General features: G+C 45.4%; 1 protein-coding gene across 1 annotated transcript; it reads right to left on the bottom strand.

The window, feature by feature from the left end:
- Positions 1-1,534: 1,534 nt before the first annotated feature.
- LOC118773271 (alanine aminotransferase 2-like) lies at positions 1,535-26,279 on the bottom strand. Its single transcript, XM_036522131.1, has 13 exons — positions 26,133-26,279; positions 18,304-18,451; positions 17,627-17,816; positions 8,307-8,396; positions 7,947-8,055; positions 7,353-7,486; positions 6,311-6,554; positions 5,938-6,017; positions 5,317-5,453; positions 4,691-4,865; positions 3,944-4,099; positions 3,248-3,360; positions 1,535-2,475 (listed from the first exon to the last, which is right to left on the bottom strand). Exons 3-13 carry the CDS (start codon positions 17,762-17,764, stop codon positions 2,385-2,387), a joined length of 1,467 nt encoding a protein of 488 aa, XP_036378024.1. The 5' UTR covers positions 17,765-17,816; positions 18,304-18,451; positions 26,133-26,279; the 3' UTR covers positions 1,535-2,384.
- Positions 26,280-26,288: the final 9 nt, after the last annotated feature.

The following is a 26,288-nucleotide window of genomic DNA, read 5'->3' as shown; positions in this document are numbered from 1 at the left end:
ATATACATGGGACTCCAGATCCCTGGAGACTTACTTTCACATCCTTCTACTCTGTGACATCACATTCACTCCCAGCCCTCTTCCTCCTCAGTCTCTGTTCACATGCAGTGGCCACTCATCTCGCTTTCTCTCTCAACACTGCATTCATTGGTGGTTAATGACAGGTGTGCACTATATGTCATAAACAGAAAAAGACTGGGTTCTGGAACACGGGTGGCATTTTGGAACCAGTTTCTACAACAACAAGTATTTATGACACCTGTATGACACCTGTCATGTACCACATCACAATCTGTATCTTAGGATGAATTTTGAGCTCTCTATTGTCAGATTTATGGAAACCCATTAGGGAAAGAAAACAAAAACAAAGATAATCGAAATTAATATTTTATTATCTATTTTTACATGAACAAAATGAACATGTTCACTATTATTGATGGCTACAATCTGAACATGTCCAAACATTCTGAGAGTCTAAACATGAAACATACAGACAGCATGGCCCTATTGAACTGTTTTTTTTTCCACTGAACACCAAGTGTACAGGCTAAGCTCCAGTCTCCCCCAGCTGGCTACATAAGAAACACATTCTATATTCCTAATACTGTGCTGCACGCTTGTGTCTGTGTGTGTGTGTTTGTATACAATGCATCTCATGTCGGAAGCATTTGTGTCCAACTGAATATCAATATTCGATTGATATTTTATTGCAGCTTGTTTTGGGAAAGGTGCCAAGTATTTGCAGAAAATAAAGTAATTGGGAAAGTTAAATCTAGGGAAGTAGGTGGTATGTGATGGGGGATCACAGAGAAAAGAATGTATACAGGTGCCGTTATTCTAACAGCTGCCATTCTGCTAACAGCTGCCATTCTAACACATTACCAGCACAATAACAATCATCCATCATCGTCATTTACCGAATGCCAAGAGTTTAAGGCTCAGTTCACTGTTCACTTCAGTCCGTTCACTTGTTTTCCCTCTTTTGCATCGGCCATATCATTTTTCAGATGTGGCGCGTGTGTGCATGAGTGTGTGTTTGTATATGTGTGTGTGTGTGTGCATGAGAAAGTATATGAGCATGTGCATGTGTGTGTAGGTGTGCATATGTGTGTGTGTGCACGCACGCAAGTGTGCGTGTGTGTGCATGTTCATGTACGCATGTGTGCGTATGTGTGTATGATTGCAATTTTGTATGTGCGCGCCTGTGCGTGTGTGTACATTCGTGCATACATACGTGTATGTGTGTGTGCATGATTCTGGGGAAAGAGTCTCTTTGTTCATGCACATTACCGTTACTCAACAGCACAGCAGTAAGGGCCTTCACTCTGACATGGGGTGTGAACACTCCACTGGAACCTTCTGAGAACTTCACTCACAGTCACACAACACTTACGTCAATAGCACTGTTATCGCCACATCCGCATGCACCCAGACACGCAATTGACAACACACAAACAATCGGACACCACTAAGGCCATGCCCACACGTACACAGGTATTTTTAACGGTGGGGGTTTTCCTCCTTCATTCTTAAAAAAATCTCCGTCCACACGAGCACCATTTTAAAAAAATCTCCATCCACATGAAAATGCAAAAACACGCTGTCAAGTGCTGTCAAGAGCATGCCAAACCGACAGGCGGCGATATAACCCTAATCGTAAATCCATGTTGGCCAGTCAGAAGCCTGAAAAAAAGTTATTGACGGTTCTGGTAGGCTAACAACAATGGCACATCGAGGAAGGGGGGAATCGTATGTGTGGATGTATGTAACTGTACATGTATGTGTAAACATGTAAAAAGTCCTGTTGGAAATGTTAAAACCAAAAGTATTTTGGCTATGTCCGCCATTGCACAAAATCATGTAAACAAAAAAGATAACGGCGCACACTCTGACGTTACAAACCAAAAACTCTGTTATTCCTGTCTACACATCAACACTGAAAATGGAGTTTCTGAAAATCTTCACCCTGGAAGGTGTTTTGCAAAAGCTCCCTTTTCAGTGACCTAAAACGCCATTTGCGTGTGGACGAAAGGCCAAAACACATAGAAAAAGCTACGTTTTCAAAAATACCCGTGTACGTGTGGACAGGGCCTAAAATGCCACTCTTAAAGGCTGGAGGTTACGGGGAGGGGGGGACAAAGTTTGAGAGAAAGTGCGGTGACATGGTGACAGTCAGATCAATGGAGAGGCACTAGCTGACGAACTGACCATCTAATTCAGTGTGTTGCTGCGAATGTATCTATCTCTCTCACACTCCCTCACGCACACAGACTCTCTCTTACACTCTCTCTCTCCTCTCTAACAGTCTCTTTGTCTCTCGTTCTCTCTCGGGAGAACCAGCTCCAGCAGGGATGTATAGGGGGAGGGGGGTTCAGTGCAGGGGGTTAGGAGTACTGCTGGGTGAAACTCTGGTGGAACTCCTTCACCTTGGCCAGCAGGACCTTCAGCTTGTCCATGGGAGGCAGGATGGTCATCCTGGGAAAGGAAGAGAGCCAAATTCAACCTTCATGCCATTTCACAACATTCAGTGGTGATGACTCATTACATTACATTACATTACTGTCATTTAGCAATACTCTTAGCCAGAATTACATAGGTTACAATTTTATCCATTTATATAGCTGGATATATACTGAGATGATTTTGGGACAAGCACCTTGCCCATGGGTACAACGGCAGTGCCCCAGTGGAGAATCGAGCCAGCAACCTTTCGGCTATGAGCCCTGCTCCTTACTACTATGCCCACTGCTGATTCGCTTACTAAAGCTGCAATGTTGACTATGTTTATCCACACACATCTTAGTCATGTGGTGAAAGAGGGCATGATGTGAAATTCACTGTTGACTATAACTCAATGTGCGGTTATTCATAATTTTTTTTAAGCCAACAAAAATTGGCTTGCTCGATTTACATTTCATTACATTCATTTAGCAGATGCTCTTATCCAAAGTGACTTCCAGCACAAAAGAACAGAGGTGTATCCATTCAGGCTGAACGAGCAACAGTGTCAGACCAGGGTATCAACACTCCCAGACCAATGAGTGTAAGCATAACATTATTCAAGCCCAACCACTAGTTAAACTGTGCAACCTGACTAGGCAGCCAAGAAACTAGGGGAAATCAAGTACACACACTACCATGCATCACAGTACCTAGATTACAGAAACCAAAACACAGTGTCATGGCAGAGTGCATCTTAAAGAGCGCTTATGCACCACAGGCCTGTGATGGTGCCAGATTTGTGTACCTGAAGTGAAATGTTCCCTCCCTCTGTCCAAATCCACTTCCTGGGACCAGGCAGATTCCAGTCTCCTCAAGCAGCTTCATACAGTAGAACATATCCGGGGCCTGGCCCTTCTCCTACAGAGACAGAGGGAGAGATAGAGAGAGAGGAAGAGAGGGAGAGAAAGGGAAAAGGAGGGAGAGCATGAGGATGAGAGGGAGGGAGAGAGGGACAGAGTGTAAGAGGAAGACAGAGAGAAGGTGCAGGAGAGGGAGAGTATGAGTGGCAGAGACAGAAGAAGAGAGAAAGAGAGAGAAAGGAAAGGGTAGAGTTGAAGACAGAATTATCAAATGAAAAACATTCATCCATCATTCTATGTAGTTACTTCCATAGCATCCAGTACCAATATGTATCATTGATAAAAGAAAGGGTCAGAATATCCTTTAATTACAAGCTGGGTCTAAATGTAATATTACAAAACAAAATAACTGAAATGTGAAAATTCTGACCCTAAGACATGAGTGGGGGACAAGAGGGGAAGATTGATGTTAAAATGGAAGAATACCCTGTACAAGGACGTAGTGTTAAGAAGGTGGTTTCAAACAGGAAGATGAAGAAACAGAGAGAGGGAATAAAGATAAAATGAGTGGGTAAGAAAGGGAAGGGCCTTTCTGAGGGTGGGAGAGTGGATACAGAAAGAGTGACAAAGGGAGAGCTGACCTTGGCCTCTGTGATGGCCCGTTCCGGGAGGGTGATTCGGGGGAAGGAGTACATGGCCCCCTGCACTGGGTTACAGGTGATCCCGGGGACCGTGTTCAGGATCTGCTCTGTCAGCTTGGCCTTCTCTGCCAGGGCAGTGAGGACGGCCGTGCGCTCCTGGGGGGTGGGGGGCAGGGAGGCGGGGTCAGAGGGAGACAGGGTAAGATGAACAGATTTATATCATCCACGACTTTTCAACATTTACATTTACATTTACATGTACATTTTGTTGCTTAGTAGACTTAGTTCTTATCCAGAGCAACATGCAAGATGAGTACATTTAACAATACATGTGGACATCAAGAAGATGCTCTTATCCGGAGTGATTCCAGAGCGATTTCTTAATACTTTCATGGATTCATTTATTTCTGCAATAATCAAACTCTTGTGAGACTGACCAATTTTGCACATGGAATATGGACATGCAGCATGTGGGCAGCAGTGTGGTGAAGTGGTAAGGAGCAGGGCTAGATTCCCAGGTTCAATCCCCCCCTGGGGCACTGCTGTTGTAACCTTGGGCAAAGTACTTACTACACAATTGTCTCCGTAAACAACTGTGTAAGTGGATAAAATCGTATGTTGTTCTGAAGAAGAGTACCTGCTAAATGATGATGTAACGTAATGTAGCAGGGGTAGATGAGTCTTTCGGACCACTTTGAGTGCAGTGGTTTGTCTAAAGCAGCTTCACCGTCCTGTACTGGTTCTGACCTTGATGAAGGTGGCGTAGGAGGGTTCATCGGGCTGTGGGGGGTTGACCACCAGGTCCAGCAAGGCCTGACCCGGTACAGGGGGGCACAGCCGGACCGACACCAGCTTGGTGAGCTGGACCTTCACGTCAGGGTCCAGGTTGATCACCTCCATGTAACCTCCACGGAAGCCACACCTGCACGCCAGGTGAGCACAGCCACAGAGCAGTGTTACCAATGACATAATGGCAATACACTACAGAACAAGTCACTATCCATAGTACAGCCTTCAGGGTCAAACCTGAGAAACAGGACATACTGTACGTGTTTAGTGGGACTCAATTCATTTCGAGCTGTTATTTTGTGTGTGTGTGTATGTGTGTGTGTGTGTGTGTGTGTGTGTGTGTGTGTGGCTGCATGTATGCACGTGTGGTAGCATGTGTATACATGTATGTATGCTGAAGTATTTGTATGTACTCATGCCTGTGTGTACAAGCATATGTATGTGTGTATGTGTGTGCACAAACATGATAGTGGGTGCATGCAGAAACTATGATATGTGTATATATGTATATGTGATGGTTTGTGTATGCTATGCAAACTATGGTGTGAGTGACCGCTGTGTGTTAGTGCATGTCAGTGACTCACTCTCCCATGTAGCACTTGGAGGTAGAGTGGAAGGAGGCCAGCTCCACTGTTTTATAATACTCTGGTCCCATTTCAAACAGCACCTTCTTAAAGGAGTGGAACTCACAGCCCTCTGCATACACGTTGTCCTGATACACCTGAGAGAGAGAGAGAGAGAGAGAGAGAGAGAGAGAGAGTGTATGTCAGAGTTGTTTAATCATTAAGCTGTTTAATTATTTCCAGCCTGCTGCTATATTTTGGGCCCCTCAGCTGTAAGCAACATTGTCCTACATATTCATTCTCAATTAAGAAGCAATTAAGAAGCAATCGGTGTTCTTAAAATTTGCACCCCCAGAGTTACCTCCTTGTGTAAAGCATGACACGTGGTAACACTAAGATAACAGCTCCACCCAGTGGACATACTGTAGAATCCAACTGTAAAAATGCCCTCTAACAAATACTTTTTGTTAAAGCTCAAACAAAAATAAATGAAATGTCTAACAGACACCAACAGCAGTGTGCGTGAGTACTCCACACCCCAACCCTCACTTTAAGCATGGAGACAAGGCAGAGCAGGGGTGGGAGAGGGGAGGAGAAGGAACGAAGAGATCTCCTCCGTCCATTGTGACATCATCATATTACCTCATCAGCCATTAGGAAGAGGTGCTCTTCAGCAGCAAATCGGATCACATCTTCAATGCACTGCCTGCTCTGGACCTGACCTATCACAGAGCACAGGCACATACTATATCAGATTTGCTCATTTTGTCAATGAACATCCACAGCATTTCATTTCAGGGTTTCATCTTTGCTGTGTGGTTGAATGCAGCACTCTGCAGTGCAGTTACATCCATTGTTCCTGCCTGGATTGAGCATGCTGATTAGTTACGGATGTGGCGTTTTCTGTGGGGACTGGTCAAAGGGATCAGCTCTGGATGTAGTTGCTGCCCTTGGGATTGATCACAGCGCTCAGCTCTGGACGCGTTTGCCGGGGCGGCGGGTTTGGCGGGCGTACCGGTGGGGTTGCCGGGGTTGATGATGCAGAGGGCGCGGGGCTGGCAGTGCTCTCGCGCGGCGTTCAGCGCGCGCCGCAGCTCCCGCACGTCCAGGCTCCAGCAGCGCTCCTCGTCCAGGTAGTAGCTGATCTGCACGGCGCCCAGGTCGGCCAGCGCCGCCGAGTACAGCGGGTACTGCGGGATGGAGATCATCACCCCGGTGCGGCCCCGCCCCTCCCCGCTCACCAGCAGCTTCAGCATCGTCTGGGGGGGGGGCGGAGGAGGGGGGGAAGGAGAGAGGACTTTTGACATTGGTTTGACATAACATTAGTTAAAAAAGAGCATCTTTTCAGAAAAAAAGTAGAAAACAAAAAACAAAAACGTAACTTAGAAACAAGAAGAAAACAACAATCATTGGAGCACCAATGCACAGGACCTTGCAGAATGCAATGACGTTGCTGCAGAATGTATTGAATTTTGGTAGAATCACTCCCAGCTTGCATGTGGACTCGCCAAGAAGAAGATCATCATCTTCAAAACCGTAACAGTACAAACGCCTCGTTGGAGAGAGGCGGAGCACAGGAAGAGGAGAGGAATGAGGGTACAAGCAAGGACTTGTTATCAGTAACAGAAGCAGGGGGTGTCTTCTACATCTGTGTGTGTCTGTATGGAAAAGTTGATATTACTACTGTTCATTTGCCTATCAGACATCGTCATCCAGGATACTGTTATATATCATCCATTTTTACACCTGGATACTTACTAAAGAAGTTCAGGACAAGTAAAATGCTGGAGGATACACAGCAGTGCCCAAAAGACAATTTACCCTTCTCATAAGACAAGGGCACTAAACACTACCCCACACTGCTTCCTGGGAAGTACCTTCACAGCTCATAACAGCTGCAAACTATGGCCAATCAGATCACAGTGTGAACGTGGGCCAGAATAAGGACCAGGTATGCTTATGAGGTCCCAAAGAAACACACAGGCAGAACACCCTGACGGGGCCACGCACTCTGGCTCCCAGCCAGACCGACGGACGTGTGGGACAGACGGTCGTACCACGATGCCGTCACTGGCGCCGGTGGTGAGGTAGATGTTGTCGGGGTCGCTTTGGATCCCGCCATCCCGACGCTCAATGTAGCGCGCCACGTCCTGCCGCACGCTCTCTATACCCTGACTGGCACTGTAGGCCCCTGAAAGAGAGAGAGAGAGAGAGAGAGAGAGAGAGAGAGAGAGCGCAGGAGGGAGGCAGACAGGGGAAGAAGGAGATGGGGAAGATGGGGAGAGAGAGTGAACAAAGGAGAGAAGAGGGAGATCGGAGAGAGAGGGCAGGAGGGAGACAGAGGGAGAGAGGGAGAGAGAGGGAGAGGGCAGGAGGGGGACAGAAAGAAAGGGAGAAAGGGAAAGAGAGAGGGAGAGGGAGAGGATGGGGAGAGAGGGAGAGAGAAAGAGGGGCAGAGAGAAAGATGAAGGAAAGAGAGAGAAAGACAGCCAGAGTGAGAGAGAGGGAGAAAGAAACAAAACAAGATGAGAAGATAAATAAATAAGACATTACACTCACATTTTTCTCTCTCCCTCTCACACACATACACACACACACACACACACACACACACACACATACACGTGTCACACAAAGAAGGGTCCTCTTACCAATACTTCCCCCTCCACAGGACTGGAGAATGCGGCGTGCTCTGTTTTTTGCATCCTCTGGAAACTTGTTGTCATTCAGGAGTTCCGGGTAAGAGCAGAGCGCCAAGACCTGACACGGAGAGGTGGCATTACATAACATTGCATAACATTACATAACATTACATAACATTACATAACATCAAACATGATGTAGAACAGAGAAAGCAGCGTTAAACATTACAAAGACTAATGTCAACTGATACCAGTAACAAGTACCACATTCAACACAGCAATCAGAACAGAAATGCAAGAAATTCCAGACATGATATTAGAATAGAGGGTGATGCAGATGAATTGGAAATTATATGTCCTGCACCTGACCTGTCTGAGGAAGGTGATTGGTCGCTGGCCCATGGCGTGGGCATCGCCGATGTTGGCCTTGATAACCTCGGAGAAGGGCTTCTTCATTCCCTGCAGCAGGAGAGGGAGGACAGAGGGAGGAAGACAAACATTTTATTTTAGCGTTATCAGCGTCCACCATTTTATCCTGAGATGTGATCCTTGGACAGCTTTGCAGGAAGGGCTACGGCAACCCAACTAGAACGGCCCATTCCTTATTTCAGGGGGAAGTCATCTAAGTGCTGATTTCACACGCATTGTATATTTCAGCTGAAAGGGTCCAAGCAGACTGGAGTGTGCTAGAATAGAGACACAGGAGTTTAACCCCACAGAGGATCAAAAGTGGTTCTATCCCGAAAGGAGATGAGCAGCCATCACCGCCTCTTCTGTGAGGGCACCCAGGTTCTGCTGGGAAGCCCCCAACACACACAACTCTGTTTTTGAACTTTCACCACTGTTGTGTTCTGTCAGACACTGGAGAGGAGCGTACTCTTCTCACCTCATCAGGAAGGCAAACAGGCTGCATCAGTGGGGTCACTGTCAACTGTAATACCCTTCCACTGTGTTCACGGATGAAGAAATCCTTCTCTACCAACACACACAAGTGCCAGCCTGGCTCTTCTCCCAAAGTCTGACCCTCCCACTGCTTGCCTCAATACCCCCCCCCCAAAAAATGTAATTTAAATAGATGAAAGGACTGTTTTAAGCGTGCATTTTAATTAAAATTTTAACAGTTTATTAAGTTTCAAATATCAGAAAGGAGAAAAATATTCCCTTTTTCTGGTATCATATCTGAGGATGTGGTTTTTCCAGTTTTTGTTCAGTAGGTCAGAACAACGGTTATGACAAAAGTGAATATAATATGCAGTATTAATATGCAGTAACATAATATGTACAAAATTGATTTCTTAGCCAAGGCTAGCTTCTGACACCTGCAGCTTGATTGTACTGAACATAAATTTGTAAGTCATTTCTTAATTTTATTCTATTATTTTATGTCCTCATTCCATCATTTCAGAATTTCCCCTCTGTACCAGACAGCTGACAGAATCAATCAGTCAGACTGAGAGCCTGTATTACTGGACTCATACACTGAATGACTGGGAAGACTCAGGAGCTTGTGCTGCAGTCCAGCCATAGCTGGCAATGAGCTGACAAGAGCTTGCAGCAGCAGGAAGGCTGGGGTGCACGCAACCATTATAGCAGCTAACCTGTGGGGAATGTGAGAGGTGGCAGTTCATTCCCCCAATGTGGCAAACAACAAGGCAATCTTCTGTTTTGGCCTTCCAGTAAAACCACCGTTCCACAGGGACCCTTCCTGCTCCCTTCCCATTAGTTGGGAGCAGGGCCATCCTCTAATTTTAACCAATGATAATGAGAGAACCAGGGCGCCACCCCCTTTGAGGCACCACCCCCTCTCCCCAGCAGGACCTAAGTCTGTTTAAGCAGTATGAGACAGGCCTTTTTATTACAAACAGAAAAAAAAGGTACAAAGGTACAAAGCTTGCCCTGGAACACGCTTTTCAAAACTCCCTGTTTGCATTCCACATTCTGTGCGGCTCGGTTCTGGGAATTCACTCATGAACCACTGCGCCACAAAAGAGGGGGCTTTTCGGAACCTCTCTGGTACAGCCAGGGAGAGAGCAACAGGTGGCAAACTGCCAGACCGTCTCTACCCCATTCCTTCATGCCATCCAAGGACCCAGTGTTTTTAATTGAGACTCTGTTTCATGCATGTAGCTGGTGAGGAATTGGTTTTCAAGTTCTTTACAAACAGAGAAGTGACTCCATACTGCACTCTCACTCTCTACCTCTCTCTCTTCCTCCCTCTCTTTCCCTGTTTCTCTTCCTTCTTCTCTCTCTCTCTGTCCCTCTCCCTCTCCCTCCCTCTCCCTCTCTTGCTCTCATTCAATCTTTCTCCATCTCTGTGCACTCCTCCTCTCTCTATAGCCCCCTTGTTCTCCTTCTCCCTCTCGCTCTCCCCTCTCTCCCGCTCTCCCCTCTCTCTCTCTCTCTTTCATTAGTGGCACAGAGACAGCAGCCTGGCACTGAGAGGGCAGATCGTGCGGTGGGGGGGGTGACAGAGGGGTGGAAAAGGAGGGGGCATGGGGGACAGGGGTGGATTACAAGCTACGCTGAAAGGGAGATAAGGGGGCTCGAAGGGAGATTTGGGGAGAGGTTGCGCCTGGATGCACGGAGCCCCGAGCCCTGCCCAAATGAGCAGGAAAGCCATGAGGGATGACAGGCTGGGCAGAAAAGGGGACGTAGCAAACCCAAGACCAGCAGCAGGTCTGTCCAGGTTGCACTGTGCCCACTGTAAAAGGATTTTACAAACTATTCTACTCTACCCCAAATGCAACCCCCTCCAAAAAAAACCAGACCATTAACACTTGCATTGCATTACATCATCTTATTTATATGCTGGTCTTGCACAATATTAGTAGACATTACATTACATTAATGTCATTTAGCAGATGCTGTTATCCCAAGAGACTTAAATAGGTTTCAATTTTATACATTTATTTAGCTGGATATTTTACTGAGGTAATTCTGGGTTAAGTACCCTGCCAAGGGGACAACAGCAGTGTCCCAGCAAGGAATTGAATGGGCAACCTTTTGGTTAGAAGCCCTGCTCCTTACCACTATGCGACACTGCTGCCTGAAGACAGAAGAGTCTAGTAGACAGAGGAGCAAAATACAAAAACCTATATCTATACAAACGTACAGTTTACTGTGGGAAACTGCGTAACATAGAGGAATCTAATCATGAAGATAAAAAGGGTGTGTGTCTAGGTGGGGTGGTGTGGTGTACAAAAGTGACTTTCACTGTAAAAACATGAGGCTCAAGGGTTTATACTGTATCTTCCAAAACTGATTGTCCTTCATGGGTGGGGCAAAATGTCTGCTGGCTACTAGGTCTGGTGGTTTCTAGGTCTATTTACCCCTTTAATTAAGTTAAGAGAGGTCTGTTGCCACAAAGTCTGTGTTTGATATGTGCTTTTGTTGCTGATTAATTAAATCAACAGCATGACAGCTGTACCGCCCCCCAGGTGACATCATCACCGCCTCCCTCTCCTCTCATTGGCAGAGGAGAGGGATGGGGCGGCTGCGTAGAACAGGTGGTACTGGTTTGATTCTCCACTGAGCCACTGCTTCTGCACCCTTGGGCATGGTACTTCACCCAGAATTGCCTCAGTAAATATCCAGCCATAGAAATGTAAAATTGTAACTGATGTAAGTTGCTCTGGATTAGAGCGTCTACTAAATGATATGATGTAATGATGTGAAAGAATTTACCTGTGGCCAATGACGGTTACCCTCTCGCATCATAATCCCTCCCCTTTAACATCCCTGTCTCTGAGAGAGATGATAATGATGTAAGATCATGAATGTTTTAGCACACTTCCCTTATGTAAAGTTCTGTGGAGCCAAAAACACACCAATTTAAATAAAAACTGGGGCAGCAGTGTAGCATAGTGGTAAAGAGCAGGGCTTGTAAACAAAAGGTTGCTGGTTTAACTCCCCGCTGGGACACTGCTGTACCCCGAATTGCCTCAGTAAATATCCAGCTGTATGAACGGATAACATGTAAAATAGTAACCTGTGTAAGTCACTCTGGATAAGAGCATCAGCTAAATCGCAATAATGTATTGTAAAACCTTTGATTTCACAAACAAAAATATACAAATAGGCCTAAACTCTTTAGTGTGTGTAGAAGGTGGAAAAGGGCAGTCTGCGCCTGGTAATTAATCAATGACTGGAAGGCCTCTTGATGTCCTAATTCTATTAAGTAATGTAATCATACATCTGTTCTGGATAAACACTCCTTGCCTTTGTCTGCTCCTTAAAGTAAGACACACCTGCATGACCGCATATGACCTCAGTAAAGGCTTACCACAGCAAGTCTGCCTGGTGATTTGGCCATTATCCCACGAATATAACACCAAGGCACTTTTGTGCTCAATGACTCTTCCTGTTAGCTATTTGTTATTTGTTAGCAGTGCTTTTTTTGTTTCCTGATCACTGTACAGACAACCTGAAAACACCCTGAAATGGAATATTCCTCTCTGACACAGTTTTGCACAGGTCCCGTGTCACACGGCGTCTGGGGCTTGGACCAACACCAAACTCCCACGCCAAAGAGTTGCTTAAATAAAGTGTTTTTGCCCATTAGGTCATTATCAGCTATCTTTAGGAGCTCCCCTCCTAAGAATCTGCCTACTCAGTTTCCTTGTTGCAATGAGTCTGTTTGTGTCTGTTGACTGGATCGTCAGAATGCTTGTTCAAGCATATGTGTGTTTGCGTCTGGTTATTTGGGTTTGTGGATGTGTTTATGCATTTGTTTCGTTGTGTGTGTGTGTGTGTGTGTGCGCGCGCATGTGTGTATGCATGGTCATGCCTGTATATGCCTTCATGTGTACAGCAGTGCGTATGTAAGTGAATGCATGTGTGTGCAAAATGACAACAATGTGATGTAATATAATGTAATGTCTGTGCATATGTGTGTTCATATTTTTGCATGTCAGTGTGTGTCTCTGTATGCCGTATGTGTGTCTTTGTGTGCATATGTGCATGCATGCATGTCTATGTATGTATGTGTGTAGGGCTGCATGTCTGTGTATGTATCTGCATATGGGTGCACATCATTGTGTCCATGTATGGGTTCATGCTTGTGTCTATAATTATGTATCTGTGTATGTATGTGTGCATGCCTACATGCCTCTCGGTGCCTCTCAAAGTATGTGTGACGTCTGGTTCCGTCTCACGGGTTTGTCCTCTCTTTTTGTCCCCTGTTCCCTGCTGCCACAAAGGCCCTGCTGTTCTGCCAAGGAAAGCTGACCGCCAGTGTGCCCCGTGACCGAACCCCCTTTCAGCGCCAGGCTCGGACAGAGGCACTCGGGCACAGCCAAAAGCATGACAGCAACCAAAGGCACTGCGGTCACAGAGCAGAGCCCCAGAGACTCTCCCTCCTGGCTGCGCCTCCCTACCACTGCCACTGAGCATTTACTTTACATTTATGTTGTTTTATCCAGAGCGACTTACATAAGTAACAATTATTACGTTATCTATTTATTCAGCTGGATATTTACTGAGGCAATTGTGGGTTAGGTACCTTCTCAAGGGCTAAGCAGCAGTGCCTCAGCAGGGAATCAAACCAGCAACCTTTCGGGTATGAGCCCTGCTCCTTACCACTATGCTACACTGCTGTCTCACAGGTACGTTAAGCCATCTGGCAAGCAAACGCTGTTATCCAGAGCAACTCAAAAAGCAAAGGCACATAAAAAGGCCACATAAGGGACAGACCACACAGAAAAGGTATGCAGCCATCTTCCCAGAGTGGTGTCCCTCTTGCCTAAACGAACCTGCATTGGCTACTGATTAATGTGTCACACTAATCAGTGACAAATCCAGTTCCACCAAGACAAGAGGGACATCACTCCAGGAGGACCACTTACACTCAGGATTTCTAGGTATGTTTAATGTAGGCAGCTAGCTCAAGTGGCACAGCATGCTAAAATTGCTGGTCAGCGCACTGACTGCTGCTGTTTACTGCAAGGCTACAGGCGAGGGGTCACCATGGCAACTCTTTCAACCCGCTTTAGCGTATTCTCTGGACCTCCAGATTCGTGCTTTTTTCTTTTTTCTCTTTTTTTTTACCTCAATTATCAGCAATAAAGCACAGGAAGGGTGCCAAGGCTCCAAACAGGCAAGAACACTCCCCAGCACTAATTGACACAATTACATTTTATTTTGAGGCCAACAGAGGGTTCGTTCAGCAGCGGTGGGCTGTTCAGTGGAGTACTCTCCTCCAAAGGGTTTCTGACTGGGGGACTGCCAGGAAAGTATGTGGCAACCACTCCCCCCATCTACTCCAGTGACACTAATGTCCCCCCACCCCCCAATCCCACCCCGTTCCACTTCACCTGAGCCTTCCACCAACTGACCCTGCTCCACTGTTCCTGTCAAGAGGTGTTTGCTTATTTGATATTATCTTGTTCCTGTTGACTAGTGCTCACAATGACTGCCCTATGACCATCCACTTCCATCACAGGGAAACTCTACCTTAACTCCTTTGTCAAGTGAGGCTGGATGGGTGAAGCTGCTGCGTCTCATCGGTGACTCAATTTGACTCATATGATTCACTACAGAGACAGGATTGACTCATGTCAGTCATTGACAATGCATGGCAGCTCTACCCATTTCAGGGTTCGTGAAGCCTCATTCAGCCATCACTGCAGGTTTTGTGCTGCTTGCTGCTTTGTTCAATGCAGTCCAGCTTTTAGCTGGTCTCGCCCACTGAAGGTTCTGTTTCAAGTCGCTTTTGGGATTTCTGTGCAGAATTCCTGGAGGGGAGAGGAGGGTTTCATCAGAAACCCAAACAAAGCCCCCTCCTCCACCTCTTCCCCATGTGTGGAGGAAGGTCTGTCACACCACTTCCCATCAGCTTGGGTGACAACATGACCAAATGTTTGACCACAGAGATAGTGACACTCTAACACAGTCACTGTGCACAGTCACTTGCAGAAAGGCTTTGGGCTCATGGTCAGCAAAGAAGGCAAATTCACATACGCGCTCTGGTTTATCAGGATCTGGGCAAAGACACTAGCACTAATCTGACTGGAACTCGGCTGACCGGCTGCACGGTTCACTGGTAAAATCGCCACTTTTATCACTGGGCGTCAGTCAGTCGGTCTGACACCGCCGAATTAAGCTTTTCTCAACACAACGCTGGCCTTGAGGTATGCGGGTGCCTCTTCCAGAGAAGTATGTGTGGCGGCACGGTTGTGTAAGGCTGGCATGGCGCCCCTGGCAAGACAGTGAGGAGATGCTAAAAGTCACAAGAGGCCCCGGTAGACCGGCTTGCTCGTCCCTCTTCCTGGCGCTGGTGGATTACGGCCACAGCGCCATCGGAGGGAAGCGAGCCCGCGTGATCCACTCTGCTCCTGTCCCGCCCCTCAGCCCCCTGCAGCATCTCCTCTGCCCCCTGTCTCCGGGACTAAAGACACACGGGTGGGTCAACAAACAAAGCAGGGGAGAGATTCGACAGACGGTGCTTCCCTGACAAGTTCAGACAAAGAACAAAAGGGATGGCTCTGTCGACATGAAAAGGCCCTGCAGGATGGGCTAATTAGCTAAAGGTTCGGGTGAATTCAGCAGATCTGTGTTTTCCTTGCAGGAGTCTTGGGACTTGTCCTTTGGGATGTTTTTCAGGACCGAGGGAGAGGGGACTCCAGGTCGACTGAGGACGGGTGGTGAACCACAGATTCTCTCCGCCCCGCCAGTATGATGGAGGCCAAGACCCCAGAGCAGAGAGATATCGGGGGCCAGGCATTTTTCACACCTGGGTTTCAATGCTGTCCACCTGAGCAAGCGCAATTCCAGAAATGCAGACCAGCCAAATGCTGAAGAATGTCACCAGGCAGAGAACGTCTTTATGATGCTCTGAAAACCAGCTTTCACAAATGCTCCCTCCCTCTCCCCAAAGCAAACTAGAAATCTTAGACAGATATCTGCTATTTTAACTTAGAGAGCTCCCCTGCAATATTTGCATATAATTTCTTTTCTACATCTAGGTTCTACTATAGTGTGATTCATTGCTGATTATTCCTAGTACGGTGCTTACACCCTGGCTAAGAATTAGTGTAGTGTAGTGTAGTAATTAAGGAGCAGGACTCGTAACTGAAAGGTTGTCGGATTGATTCCTCGCTGGGACACTGCTGCTCTACCCTTGGGCTAGGTACTTAACCCACAATTGCCTCAGCAAATATCCAGCTGTATAAATGGATAACATTGTTAAAAAAAAAAAGTAATCAATGTAAGTTGCTCTGGAGTGTCTGCTAAATGCCAGTAATGTAAAGAGGTCTGGTCTGGCTTGAGGCTCCAGTTTGTCAATCAGTACGTATGATATGGGCCTGAGTGTGAAATCAGTGAGAATGTGGTACCACGCTATCTATCACACATCAATCTTCTGTATGACATACCCAGAAACACCCCAGGGACTGCTAATCTTGCATGTCCCAATAAAAGCACTGGCACGCAATGACTTCACAGGAATTTTTTAATAAAACGCGGTTCATTTGATCAACAGTGTAATCTTAATTGAGCGTTCTATGACCTCCCATTCGCACACAACACAAAGCACAAATGGATGCATTACATTACAATTTTGTCATTTAGCAGCTGCTCTTATCAACAGCAACTTACATAGGTTATTTTTACTTGTTATCCATTTATACAGCAGGATATTTAAAGAGGCAATTCTGGGTTAAGTACCTGGCCCGAGAGTATAGAAATGCCCCAGCAGGGAATCAAACCGGCAACCTTTTGGTTATGAACCTTTCTCCTTACCACTACGTCACACTGCTGCCCACCTATAAAAACCCTGAGTTTTAGGTGTTGATGGCAGCTCTAAGCACCAGCTTGTGGGCTATTTCAGTTTTTGGTTTTGTTTTTTGTTAAAAATATATGAGGGTTTATGGTTGGAATTATGTTGGGATCTGTATTTGGGGGTACCATAGACCCAAAGGGCCATTCTGTGGATACACTATCAATTACTACTCATACTCATTTTTACTACAGAAAATAACATGCAGAACCTACCTGCTGTACACTGAATCTGGCTGCCAGTTTTAGTCTAAAACACATCGAGTTTGAATTGCATTTTGAATGATTTAAACACTCCTACATCACACCACCTCCCAAAATCTGAAAGCTGCAGGTGTGTCTTTGATTTACTAAGACCAGTGGGTGTAGGAAAGAGGTTTGCATGGCTGAATGCTTACTGGAGTAATTCGGATTGCGTATCATGTTCTAGAGTACAGCAGCAATTCCTCAACTGGGATTGAACTACACCGGAACACTCTAGTGTCCTTTATTAATCTGCCGTTCGATAACACTGTAACCCTCATTCCTGTACTGGACAATGTTTAACAGAGGGAGATACTCTCTATTGTATCTTTTCATTGTGTGAGCTAATCGTATACAGATCATTGTCGGAATGTCTGCACGTTTCTTAGGACTACCTGCACCACGTTCGGAATGCAAGTCAACTCAACAAGCGTTTCAGAAGTGAGCATCAGTGGTTCGCTTCCGATACGTCTTCAAGTCTTACTAGACACTGGCGAAACGGATTTACAAAAATTGACCTATGCAGACTATTTGATCGTGAAGACTACAGGAACATGGCTGAACAGATATATTAATTACGTAAACGAACACTGTCAACTCCAACAGCTGGACGCCAACAGGTTTTTGCACACTGCAATGAAAACATTTCACACCGTGAACTCACTCACACTTACCGCTTTGAGCTCCTTCTCGATCTGCACCGCACGCTGCACGATGGGGCCCCTCACCGCGTATTCAACCTTCTTCACGTTGGGGTTCATGGTGTCCGTGGTCAGCACCTTGCCCCGGTGAGATATCACACCGTTTTCCATTGTTTGTCCGTTGCAAGGATCCGCAGCTTATCAAAACGTAGCCACAAAAGGTCTATTGGAGAGATGAGAGGGCAAGTAAGAAACTGAATGAGCACCACACGAACAACACGTTTAGCTAGCCCATGAATAGCGGTGATACACTGATTAGGGTAAACTACCCTTAACTTGCAGAAAACTTGCAACTTGCAACCTGTGGACCTTAAAACTGTTCTTTATAAGTTGGGGCGCCAAGTCAAACCGGTTTCATGTCCCGATCTGTAACAGTCAAGTACACAAAAAAATAATAAATAAAGTTAACTACGTCTTGGAGTAGCTCGCTGGCTAACTTACTATGCAGAGCAAGTACTATGTCACAGCAAGTGCGACTTAGCTAATGGCACTGAATAGCAAAGCTCTTACAGGAAAGATTCGCTCAATTTAGTGGTTACCTACCCACCTACTTTTCGTAACAAATTGACAGTGTTGGGACAAACGTCAAATAATGCAACTGATGTTCATCAGACCTCACTGTGTTAACTCTCTCTTCCCCAGCTACGTACCCAAAAACGGTTTATAGGTCGCTTCTTCGGAGCCTGGAGAAAACCGGGAGCCGCGCTGTCAGATGAATATAGCTGTTGTAAACCTGCCTCCTCTCGTCCGCTGTGTAACTGGCTCTTCCCTGTAGTTTCTCTTCCGGACACCCCGTCTCTGTAGAATTGGGAGGGGATTGCATATTGAAAGACAAAATGTAAGGTAGGATCCCAAAACAAGCGCGGCTCCCGTGCCTCCCCTTTGGATATTAGCCACGAAAAAGTGAAGTTTGCGGGCATCTTCCGAGGCTGTTTCGAGGAAATGAGAGGCGGAGTTGAATTATTCTCGGAATGATATATAGGGCACTTTGCCCAACCGTATGGCACAAACAGATCTTAAAAGTGTACGTAATCGCCATATATACCATTTCTGCGCTTGTCTACAACGTTAACTTCATAACTGTTCAGTTAGGTAATTTGCTTAACTGTTCAGTTCGGTTTAGTAATGTCAGACGTATAAATGAATGCTATATTTACATAGACCTGCTAAACTGCCTTTAGCCAATTACGTTTGCAAAAGGGAGTGAAGCCCAGTTTTACTACTTTAAAAAGCGCTGCTGGCAAGTGTTCAACTTTATTACTACGTTGTCACTAGCGAAAGTGCGAAATATCTTGGTGAAAACTGAGAAACGATAATCAGATCAGTCTTTCATTAGTTACTTTACGGCATCGATTTGTTATTTAACGTTACGGTAATATCAGCCTCAGTTTCACGGTCCTATTTGGCGTCAGGACGTCGTGAACCATTTTCTCCGGCCAGTGTCATTGAGACAAGTTGTTTTTTCCCTTCTGCCACGGGGAAACTGCAAAAATAATACAAGCTTGCTGACACAGATCTGCTGCACATACTGTACTCCATGCAACACAACCACAAGATAGTCCTGAACTTTGTTGGCATGGTGCTATATTCTGATCCGGGACCTGGATTATAAATCAGTTCTGTAGGAATTGTTGGGGAAAGAGAGAGGTGGGGTGCAGATGGGTTGTTTTGTGAAAAGTCAGCCCCAGTGATCACCCTGTCACTGTTTGCATTTAGAAGCTGGTTTGTTCCCTCCCCACGTGAGTCATATCAGGACGCCGGCTGCACAGCACTACCCATGCAAGCCGGCAGCGCGCTTTCTCTGTCGCTGAGAGATTAGCCCCGTTCTCTTGTGCTTCATCGTACACAGCCACCTCTCTATGCAACTGCATTCACTCAGGTTCTGTCCCTTCCCCAGAAACACGCACTCACAATTTTATTTGATAAAGCATGCCTTTACAAAGAATTTGTCACAGAGCTCTTTTACAATAAGGAAGGAAAAAAACAATTGTGAGCGGGCTATCGAATCGTCCGTGATCGAGACTGCTTATTGCAGGACAAACTTGGGAACTCTATCGCAACACTTAACGGGATTGATACAATCATCTATGGTTAAACAAGACTGAAAGCTAAATCAGGGGTTATCTAAGAGCCCTCACATAGACAAGACAAGACAAGGGCAGCAGCAGCAAGAAAAATCTCCCTTTAACAGAGTAATAAGGTGGAAACCCCGGGGAACCAGAACAAGTGGGACCCCATTCCTCACAGGCCAGTTTTTGTCATGTAATCCTACACCAGTGTTGAGTTCTCTCCCTCAGCTCAAATAATGCTGCCTCAAAGTCCTCAGACAGGGCCACAACAGGAGTTCCAGGTCTATTGTATGTCCAAAAGGATGTCAAAGGGAGAAAGACAATAAGATTTGCCTCTGTGACTAATTCACTTTTAAAAGCAGAACTACCCCCTCCTCTGCCCATTCCACTGTATTAAAGAAACATTGTCTTTATAACTTTATAACTTCCAGGGAAGTAACTTGAAATATTGACTTTGCTACAAAAATGGTGAGTATATTTGAGAATAATGTGGCCCCACCTGTGTCCTGGGATGGGAAGCCCAAGCTGTCATTGGATGGGAGGGCCCCTCCATTGGCCACCGTCAAATGGGAAGCCCCCAACCGAAGCTTGCCATTGGCTACTGAACACCATAACTCCATCTAAGAGTCCCTGGATTCATTCAGCAAACTGGTGGAAGTGTTCATTTACAAGCTTTCATTTATTTCTGTTGTACAGTTTGTTTTCTGTTCTACTGTTTCTCTCTTTTGTTTGTTTATTTTTTTATTCCCTCTGGAAAGGAAAAAAAATCACCTTGCCGAATACTTTGTGATAATGCAACTATTAAAAAATTATACACTTTGAATGAGTGATTGGATTCACTGCTAACATCAATCAAACTATGTTGTAAACCTGGGATGGGAGTATAATCAGAGAAGTTATGTTGCCCAGTTTGTCTGCATTGCATTCTGTGTCAGAGGTACCTCGGGGCGGTCATTGAAGTTCCAGAGTTCCCAAAGGTCACGACCTCCAGCTCTTAAAGTGAGCCGAGACCAAAAAGGGCACATCTTATGAATGTCACTGTGTGAACCAGTTACGAGTGGTTGAGCCTGTACATTTTGGTCATTCATGTTGAACTGCACCAATAATATATGGTAGATATAAATCTGTGCATTTCTTGGGGCAGACCTTGTAAAAGTCCTGCCTCTCATACTTGATTTTTCATGTTTTCCTTATTTTCTTTCTTCACAGTTGGATTATGATGTGTTACTTATCCTACTCTATATTCCCCTCACCCTTGAGTTAGTATTAGCCAACAGCTGGCTGTCTCCATGGTTGGGTGCAGAAACTGGTCAAACCTGGTTGTAGCTGTTATACAATCTTGGGTAATTATAGGAACTTGTGGAGGCATAGAGACCCTATTGTCAACAAGAGAATGAAACTGTGAATGTGGAGATATTCATCCAATCCAGTAAAATTGAAGTAGATCCAAAGTATTATCAGTTTTCCCTTATTCACAGAATCAGCCATTTTAGTTTGGTTATAGCCTGTATGTCTCCTATGCGGAATCTCAGAGACTCCGCCCATCTGGCACTGCCCCCAGTGATCAAGGTGCCATTCTTCTACCTCTGTGACATTGCTTACCTGAGGGTCTATCTGCCCTTTACTATTGTAGAAGCCCTGATCTGTGCTTTTATCACCTCAAGATCCGAATAGTATAATGGTTTACTTTACTTTTACTTTATAGCACGGGTTAAAATAGGTTACGATTAAATCCAAACTTAGCCACCTTGGTTCTCACTCATGTCAGATCCAGGGAGCACGACAGTATTTTGGTTGGTTATAGATCAGCCAATCCGTTGTGTTCTAAATCAGTTAGAGCCCTGATGGCACTTGCAGGGATGCCAGTGAGAAGGGAAAGGCAATAATCCAGGTTGGAGAGCACAAGGGACTGGACCAAGAGTTGTGTTCAGTTGGTAGTAAGAAATAGGCAATTGTATTGGAACAGAAATCTCCAGCTCTGAGTCTGAGACATGTACATATCCAGCACTGCTACCTTAAGAGACTTTTATGTATTCACCTGGCATTCAGTTGTGTACACTCTCACTACAGCGTTAACATGACCACTGCAAACAAAATGAAGACCAGCCATCTTCACTGTGGTATCTCAGCAGACTATGCCATATCATGACCACAAACAAGGGAAGCAACATGAAATCTGTTAAAATCCGTAGAAAGCACAAGACAGAACAGAACAAAGACTGTAGAATCATAGCTGCAGGTTCTAGAACTCAGTTAGTCCTCTGAGTGCTGTTTGGTGGCAGAGATTTAGCATGTAAAGGCATAACGCTTTAGCGAGGGAGCTGACGTCCCTGCTGTGGAAGTTTGGGAAAGGTACAAGTGTGTGACGGGCTATTTTTACTGGAGCCAAGCTCCGGCCTAGCCTTCGTGAGACAGCACGCTGTGTGCTCCGTTTCCTCCAGGCGGCCGGGGTGTAGGGTTACGACTCCACCACACTTACACAAGCACCCCCCTCCCTTGCCCTAAAACCCCTGGTCATGCAATGACTCACACCACCCACTTTTGTCTGCACATTTTCCCAGTGTACATCTTCACAACAGACTTCCACTGGAGGGTTAGGCTTTAGCCCTGTTATGTCAGCTACATCCATAGCCATATTACTTGTTATTATACAGTGTTTCAAAAACTGCCCAAACCCCCCTTTCCAAAATTACCCCATAATTCTTGGAATGTTGTTTTTCTTTTTAGATTTACATTTACACTTATTCATTTGGCAGATGCTTTTATCAAACTTACAAGTGAGGCAGAGCACAACACAAAAGAATGCCATGCACAGAGTCACAATATTAGAAGTGCTGCATGACCAAGTTTCAATACTTGGCCAGGCAAGGTACAAGCAAGTGCATTAAACCGTTAATTAAAGTAAAACAGTTTAGGACATAAGAAATTACTTTGGGTGGTAGTGAAAATGCTATTTAAAATGCTTCTCCATCCCTCCACTGCATGCTGTGAACCGCAGCAGTTTTTGCATGAACCTATGATATGAAGCAGTGAGGTGTAATGGCAAGGAGCAGGGTACACTTTAAATTCTGGGTGGGGCACTGATATTCTACCCCAAGAGTAGAATCCCTGTAGCCTTACCTGCTTCAGCAAACACGCAGCTATATAAACACACAATAGGCAAGATGTGAGGCATGGTGTCTGTTAAGCAAAGAAGTGATGCCACGTGATTAAACAACGGTATCAAAAAAGTCATCTACAGACTACTTCCCTGTTGAAAACAATGTGGCCCATCTAGAATGTGCACTTTGCCATTATTATGGCAGGACTGAACAATGTTTGTCCTGTAAGAGGCAACCAGGGAGTGTGGATTGAAAGAAAGCAGGAGCGAAGGGAGGAGGAGTCTGAGAAAACATAAGAGAGCAGCCCGCACAGGGAGTACAAAATGGGGGGCCTAGCATGTGAAACGCTTTGATGGCGCTAAAGAGGCTAGTGTAAAAATACAAATCTTGATTTACGAGTGAGCGAAGTGTGACACTGTTATCATCGCAGGAGGCCGCAGCTGCATGGCCACTATCTGCAGGCCACCACCCTAGAGATCACGCCGAGATGTTTCATAAGACTCAAGTACCTATCCCCCCTGCCCTCACAAAGCATTTTCTTTTCCTTTACACTGTATTAATGCGCTTCACTACACATGAAAGCCAGGCTAATCTTATTGTGGGTGCAGCTGTGTCCTTCGGCAATGTAATTAATTAACACCAAATGAAATGGAATGTAGTGTAACACCAACGCAGCCGGCTTGTTGCATGGCATGATAATACGCCGCGGGTACGACTCAACTGACACAAACTGGAACGACAGGGTGTCCCTGCCTGGTATCCTCCCTCGTATATTCTCCATGCCAGCAAATATCTGCTGACATGTTCCAGTGTAGCACTGTTCCTCTCCTCTGCCCTGTGGGACACTCTTTTGGACTGTCTCATGCTTTTGGCAGAGACAGTATGGAATGTCACAGAACTGATCTCCTCTGTGACCTTATATCTAACCAACAGGGGTGCAGACAGTACGTTGCTGTCATTTAGTGGACTCTCCGGAAAGACTTAAAATGTTATCCATTTACAGCTGGATATTTATTGAGGCAGTTGTGGGTTAAGTACCTCGCCCAAGGGTACAACAGTAGCGCTCAAGGAATGGAACCAGCAACCCTTCAGTTATAAGCCCTGCTTACCACTATGCCACACTGCTGCCCCCATGATCGAGGAGCAGCCACTTTATTGTACAACAAAGTCAATGTTTCAAATTATGAGCTGGCCAGGCAGTTTCTTTCAAGCCCCTAGAAGGTGTCAGTGCTTCTTTATGATAGAAGCAGAGAGGCAAAGAGAGAGAGAGAGAGATGTCCTACGTGTATTTTGTGTTAATTGCTTTGGCATTATTGTGTTCTGAGCAGTCATGCCAATGAGGTGCATTTGAATTTGAATTTGAGATAGAGGGAGGGAGTAAGAGGAGGCAGCAGAGGGGAGGGTTTCATGTGACAAAATACCAGGAGCGTGGCCCCGGTTCCAGCCCTTCATCGACCCTTCAGGACCAACGGCACAGCCAGCTCAAACCAGACAGCACCATGTGCTTTTGGGTGACTAACGCTGGCACATCTGATTACTCTCCCCACCAGAGAGACAGTTCCTGCTATTTTCCCATTGGATGTCCCAACATACAGTCCACTGAGAAAATCGATATTCCGTTCAGATCATAGCCTTAGAATGATTGTAACCAAAGTAAAGTAGAGTAAACTGAGTAGATATAGTACTTTGCAGATTTGGCACAATGAACTATGGCAGTTTAACCAGCACAGAACTGGAAGCAGGCTGAATTAATTGAGGTTAAAATAAATTTTCCCAGTGATTTTAATGCAAATGTCAAAGGGCGTGCTAGTGCATGCTGGGAAACACCTGATCTGGTACACATATGTCCTCATTTACCATAACATCTCTTGCATCATAAGACTCACCTTACCTCACCTCACTCATTTGGAACGTTGAAATAAAAAACAAATACTGCTTGGCATTGAATTTCCAATGCTGTGAACACATATGGAGGCGTGTAGAAGCGTATTCTCTTAAGCCCCCTTGGAATGCATGACAATTAAATAGTAAGTTGTTGGCAGCTGTAAAAAAACTGACAACAAATAAATACAGTCAGATTCAGCCAGTTTCACAGAGACCTAACACAGTACAGTACCTTCTTTTTGGCCGGGAATTAAGTAAGCACCGGATTTGATACACACACTTCCTCATTCCCTGTAGCAACCTGTACACTGTAAGATTCACCTCCCCTCACCTCATGAAGTTCAGTTACTGAGTGAGTAGAGAGTAAAATGTTTTTTTTTTTTTTTTGCACATTGAAATTGTAACAAATATTTTGAAGATGCCTTATAATGTCATATGATGTCATGTTATAGTGTCATCTCTAGTTGATATCCTTATTTGGTGGCTGTGTAGCTGGCTCCTCTGGTAGTGGGTCATCTCCCCGTATGACCACTGGCCATACAGGAAATCCGTATTTCTGGTCCATGTGATGAACGATCCACCACTGTGTGACTTTTAGAGATTTAGACATTCCTAAACCTGTCTGCAGTCTTCTATTGAAAGTTGCCTGTGGCCAACTACACATAGTATGTCTAAAAACAATCCTACCCCAAGTTTACGGTGAAATTTGTTTGAGTGGTTTGATTAATGACACATCCGTGCAACAGCCTTTGTCTGCATTTGGTCCCTCTCTTTGCGTAAGGAGTTTCCTAACGGCACTAAAGGCCTCAGTGAGTCGGATGAGGACAAACCAAACACTGCTGAAAACACTGTGTGGTTGCACGGCTCGCGTTCATTTACTGAAGAGCTCGCACCAGGATGTGGCAATCCAGTAACAGGACTGTGCAGTAAATAAACCTTCATTCACTGGCTAGAGCTTGCTAGTGAGGTAAATTGTATCTTTATATGCAACATATATATATACGTTTACAGTACATGTTTCCAACATGCATGGCATTTCCATAAAACAGTATCTGCAGATGAAAATAATCTTAAATCCTAAATACCAGTCTTCACAACATCTGTTTATACCAGTTTTGTTCAGTACTGAACAAGGATTTGTCCGCTGATTATTTGTGTGTGCTGGCTAATTTGCAAGAATGTAAAGGCACAATACCACATTAAAATATATATGCTGGTGCCCCCAAAAATACATTCACTAACATATTCCAGTGTAATAAATTTAAAATAACAAATAGCATTAATAAAACCAGTTTCTTGGCTGAATGTGATGGCCAAAATTTGAACAGGTTGTTCTAAGACAGGAGTCATTACATTAATATGAGGCCAGCAGCAGCAGATTTCTCAGTGGAACCCTGATACAGATGGCGTAATACTGTACGGTACCTTCTTGGCTGTGGCCAGGAATCGCGTAAGACAGCAGTTCAGTGTGTGTCCACCAGTCAGTCAGTCTGAATCAGTTCTGTCCGCTTCCACCCCGGTCACTGTCGCTGGCCACAGAACGCAGTGATCATGTCACAGTTCCCTCCCGCCCTGGAACGG

The sequence above is a fragment of the Megalops cyprinoides genome, chromosome 2, assembly GCF_013368585.1.
Source record: "Megalops cyprinoides isolate fMegCyp1 chromosome 2, fMegCyp1.pri, whole genome shotgun sequence".
In the NCBI taxonomy this organism is placed as follows: Eukaryota; Metazoa; Chordata; class Actinopteri; order Elopiformes; family Megalopidae; genus Megalops; species Megalops cyprinoides.
The sequence above is the reverse complement of the archived record's forward strand: the minus strand, read 5'-3'. Positions and strand labels throughout refer to the sequence as shown.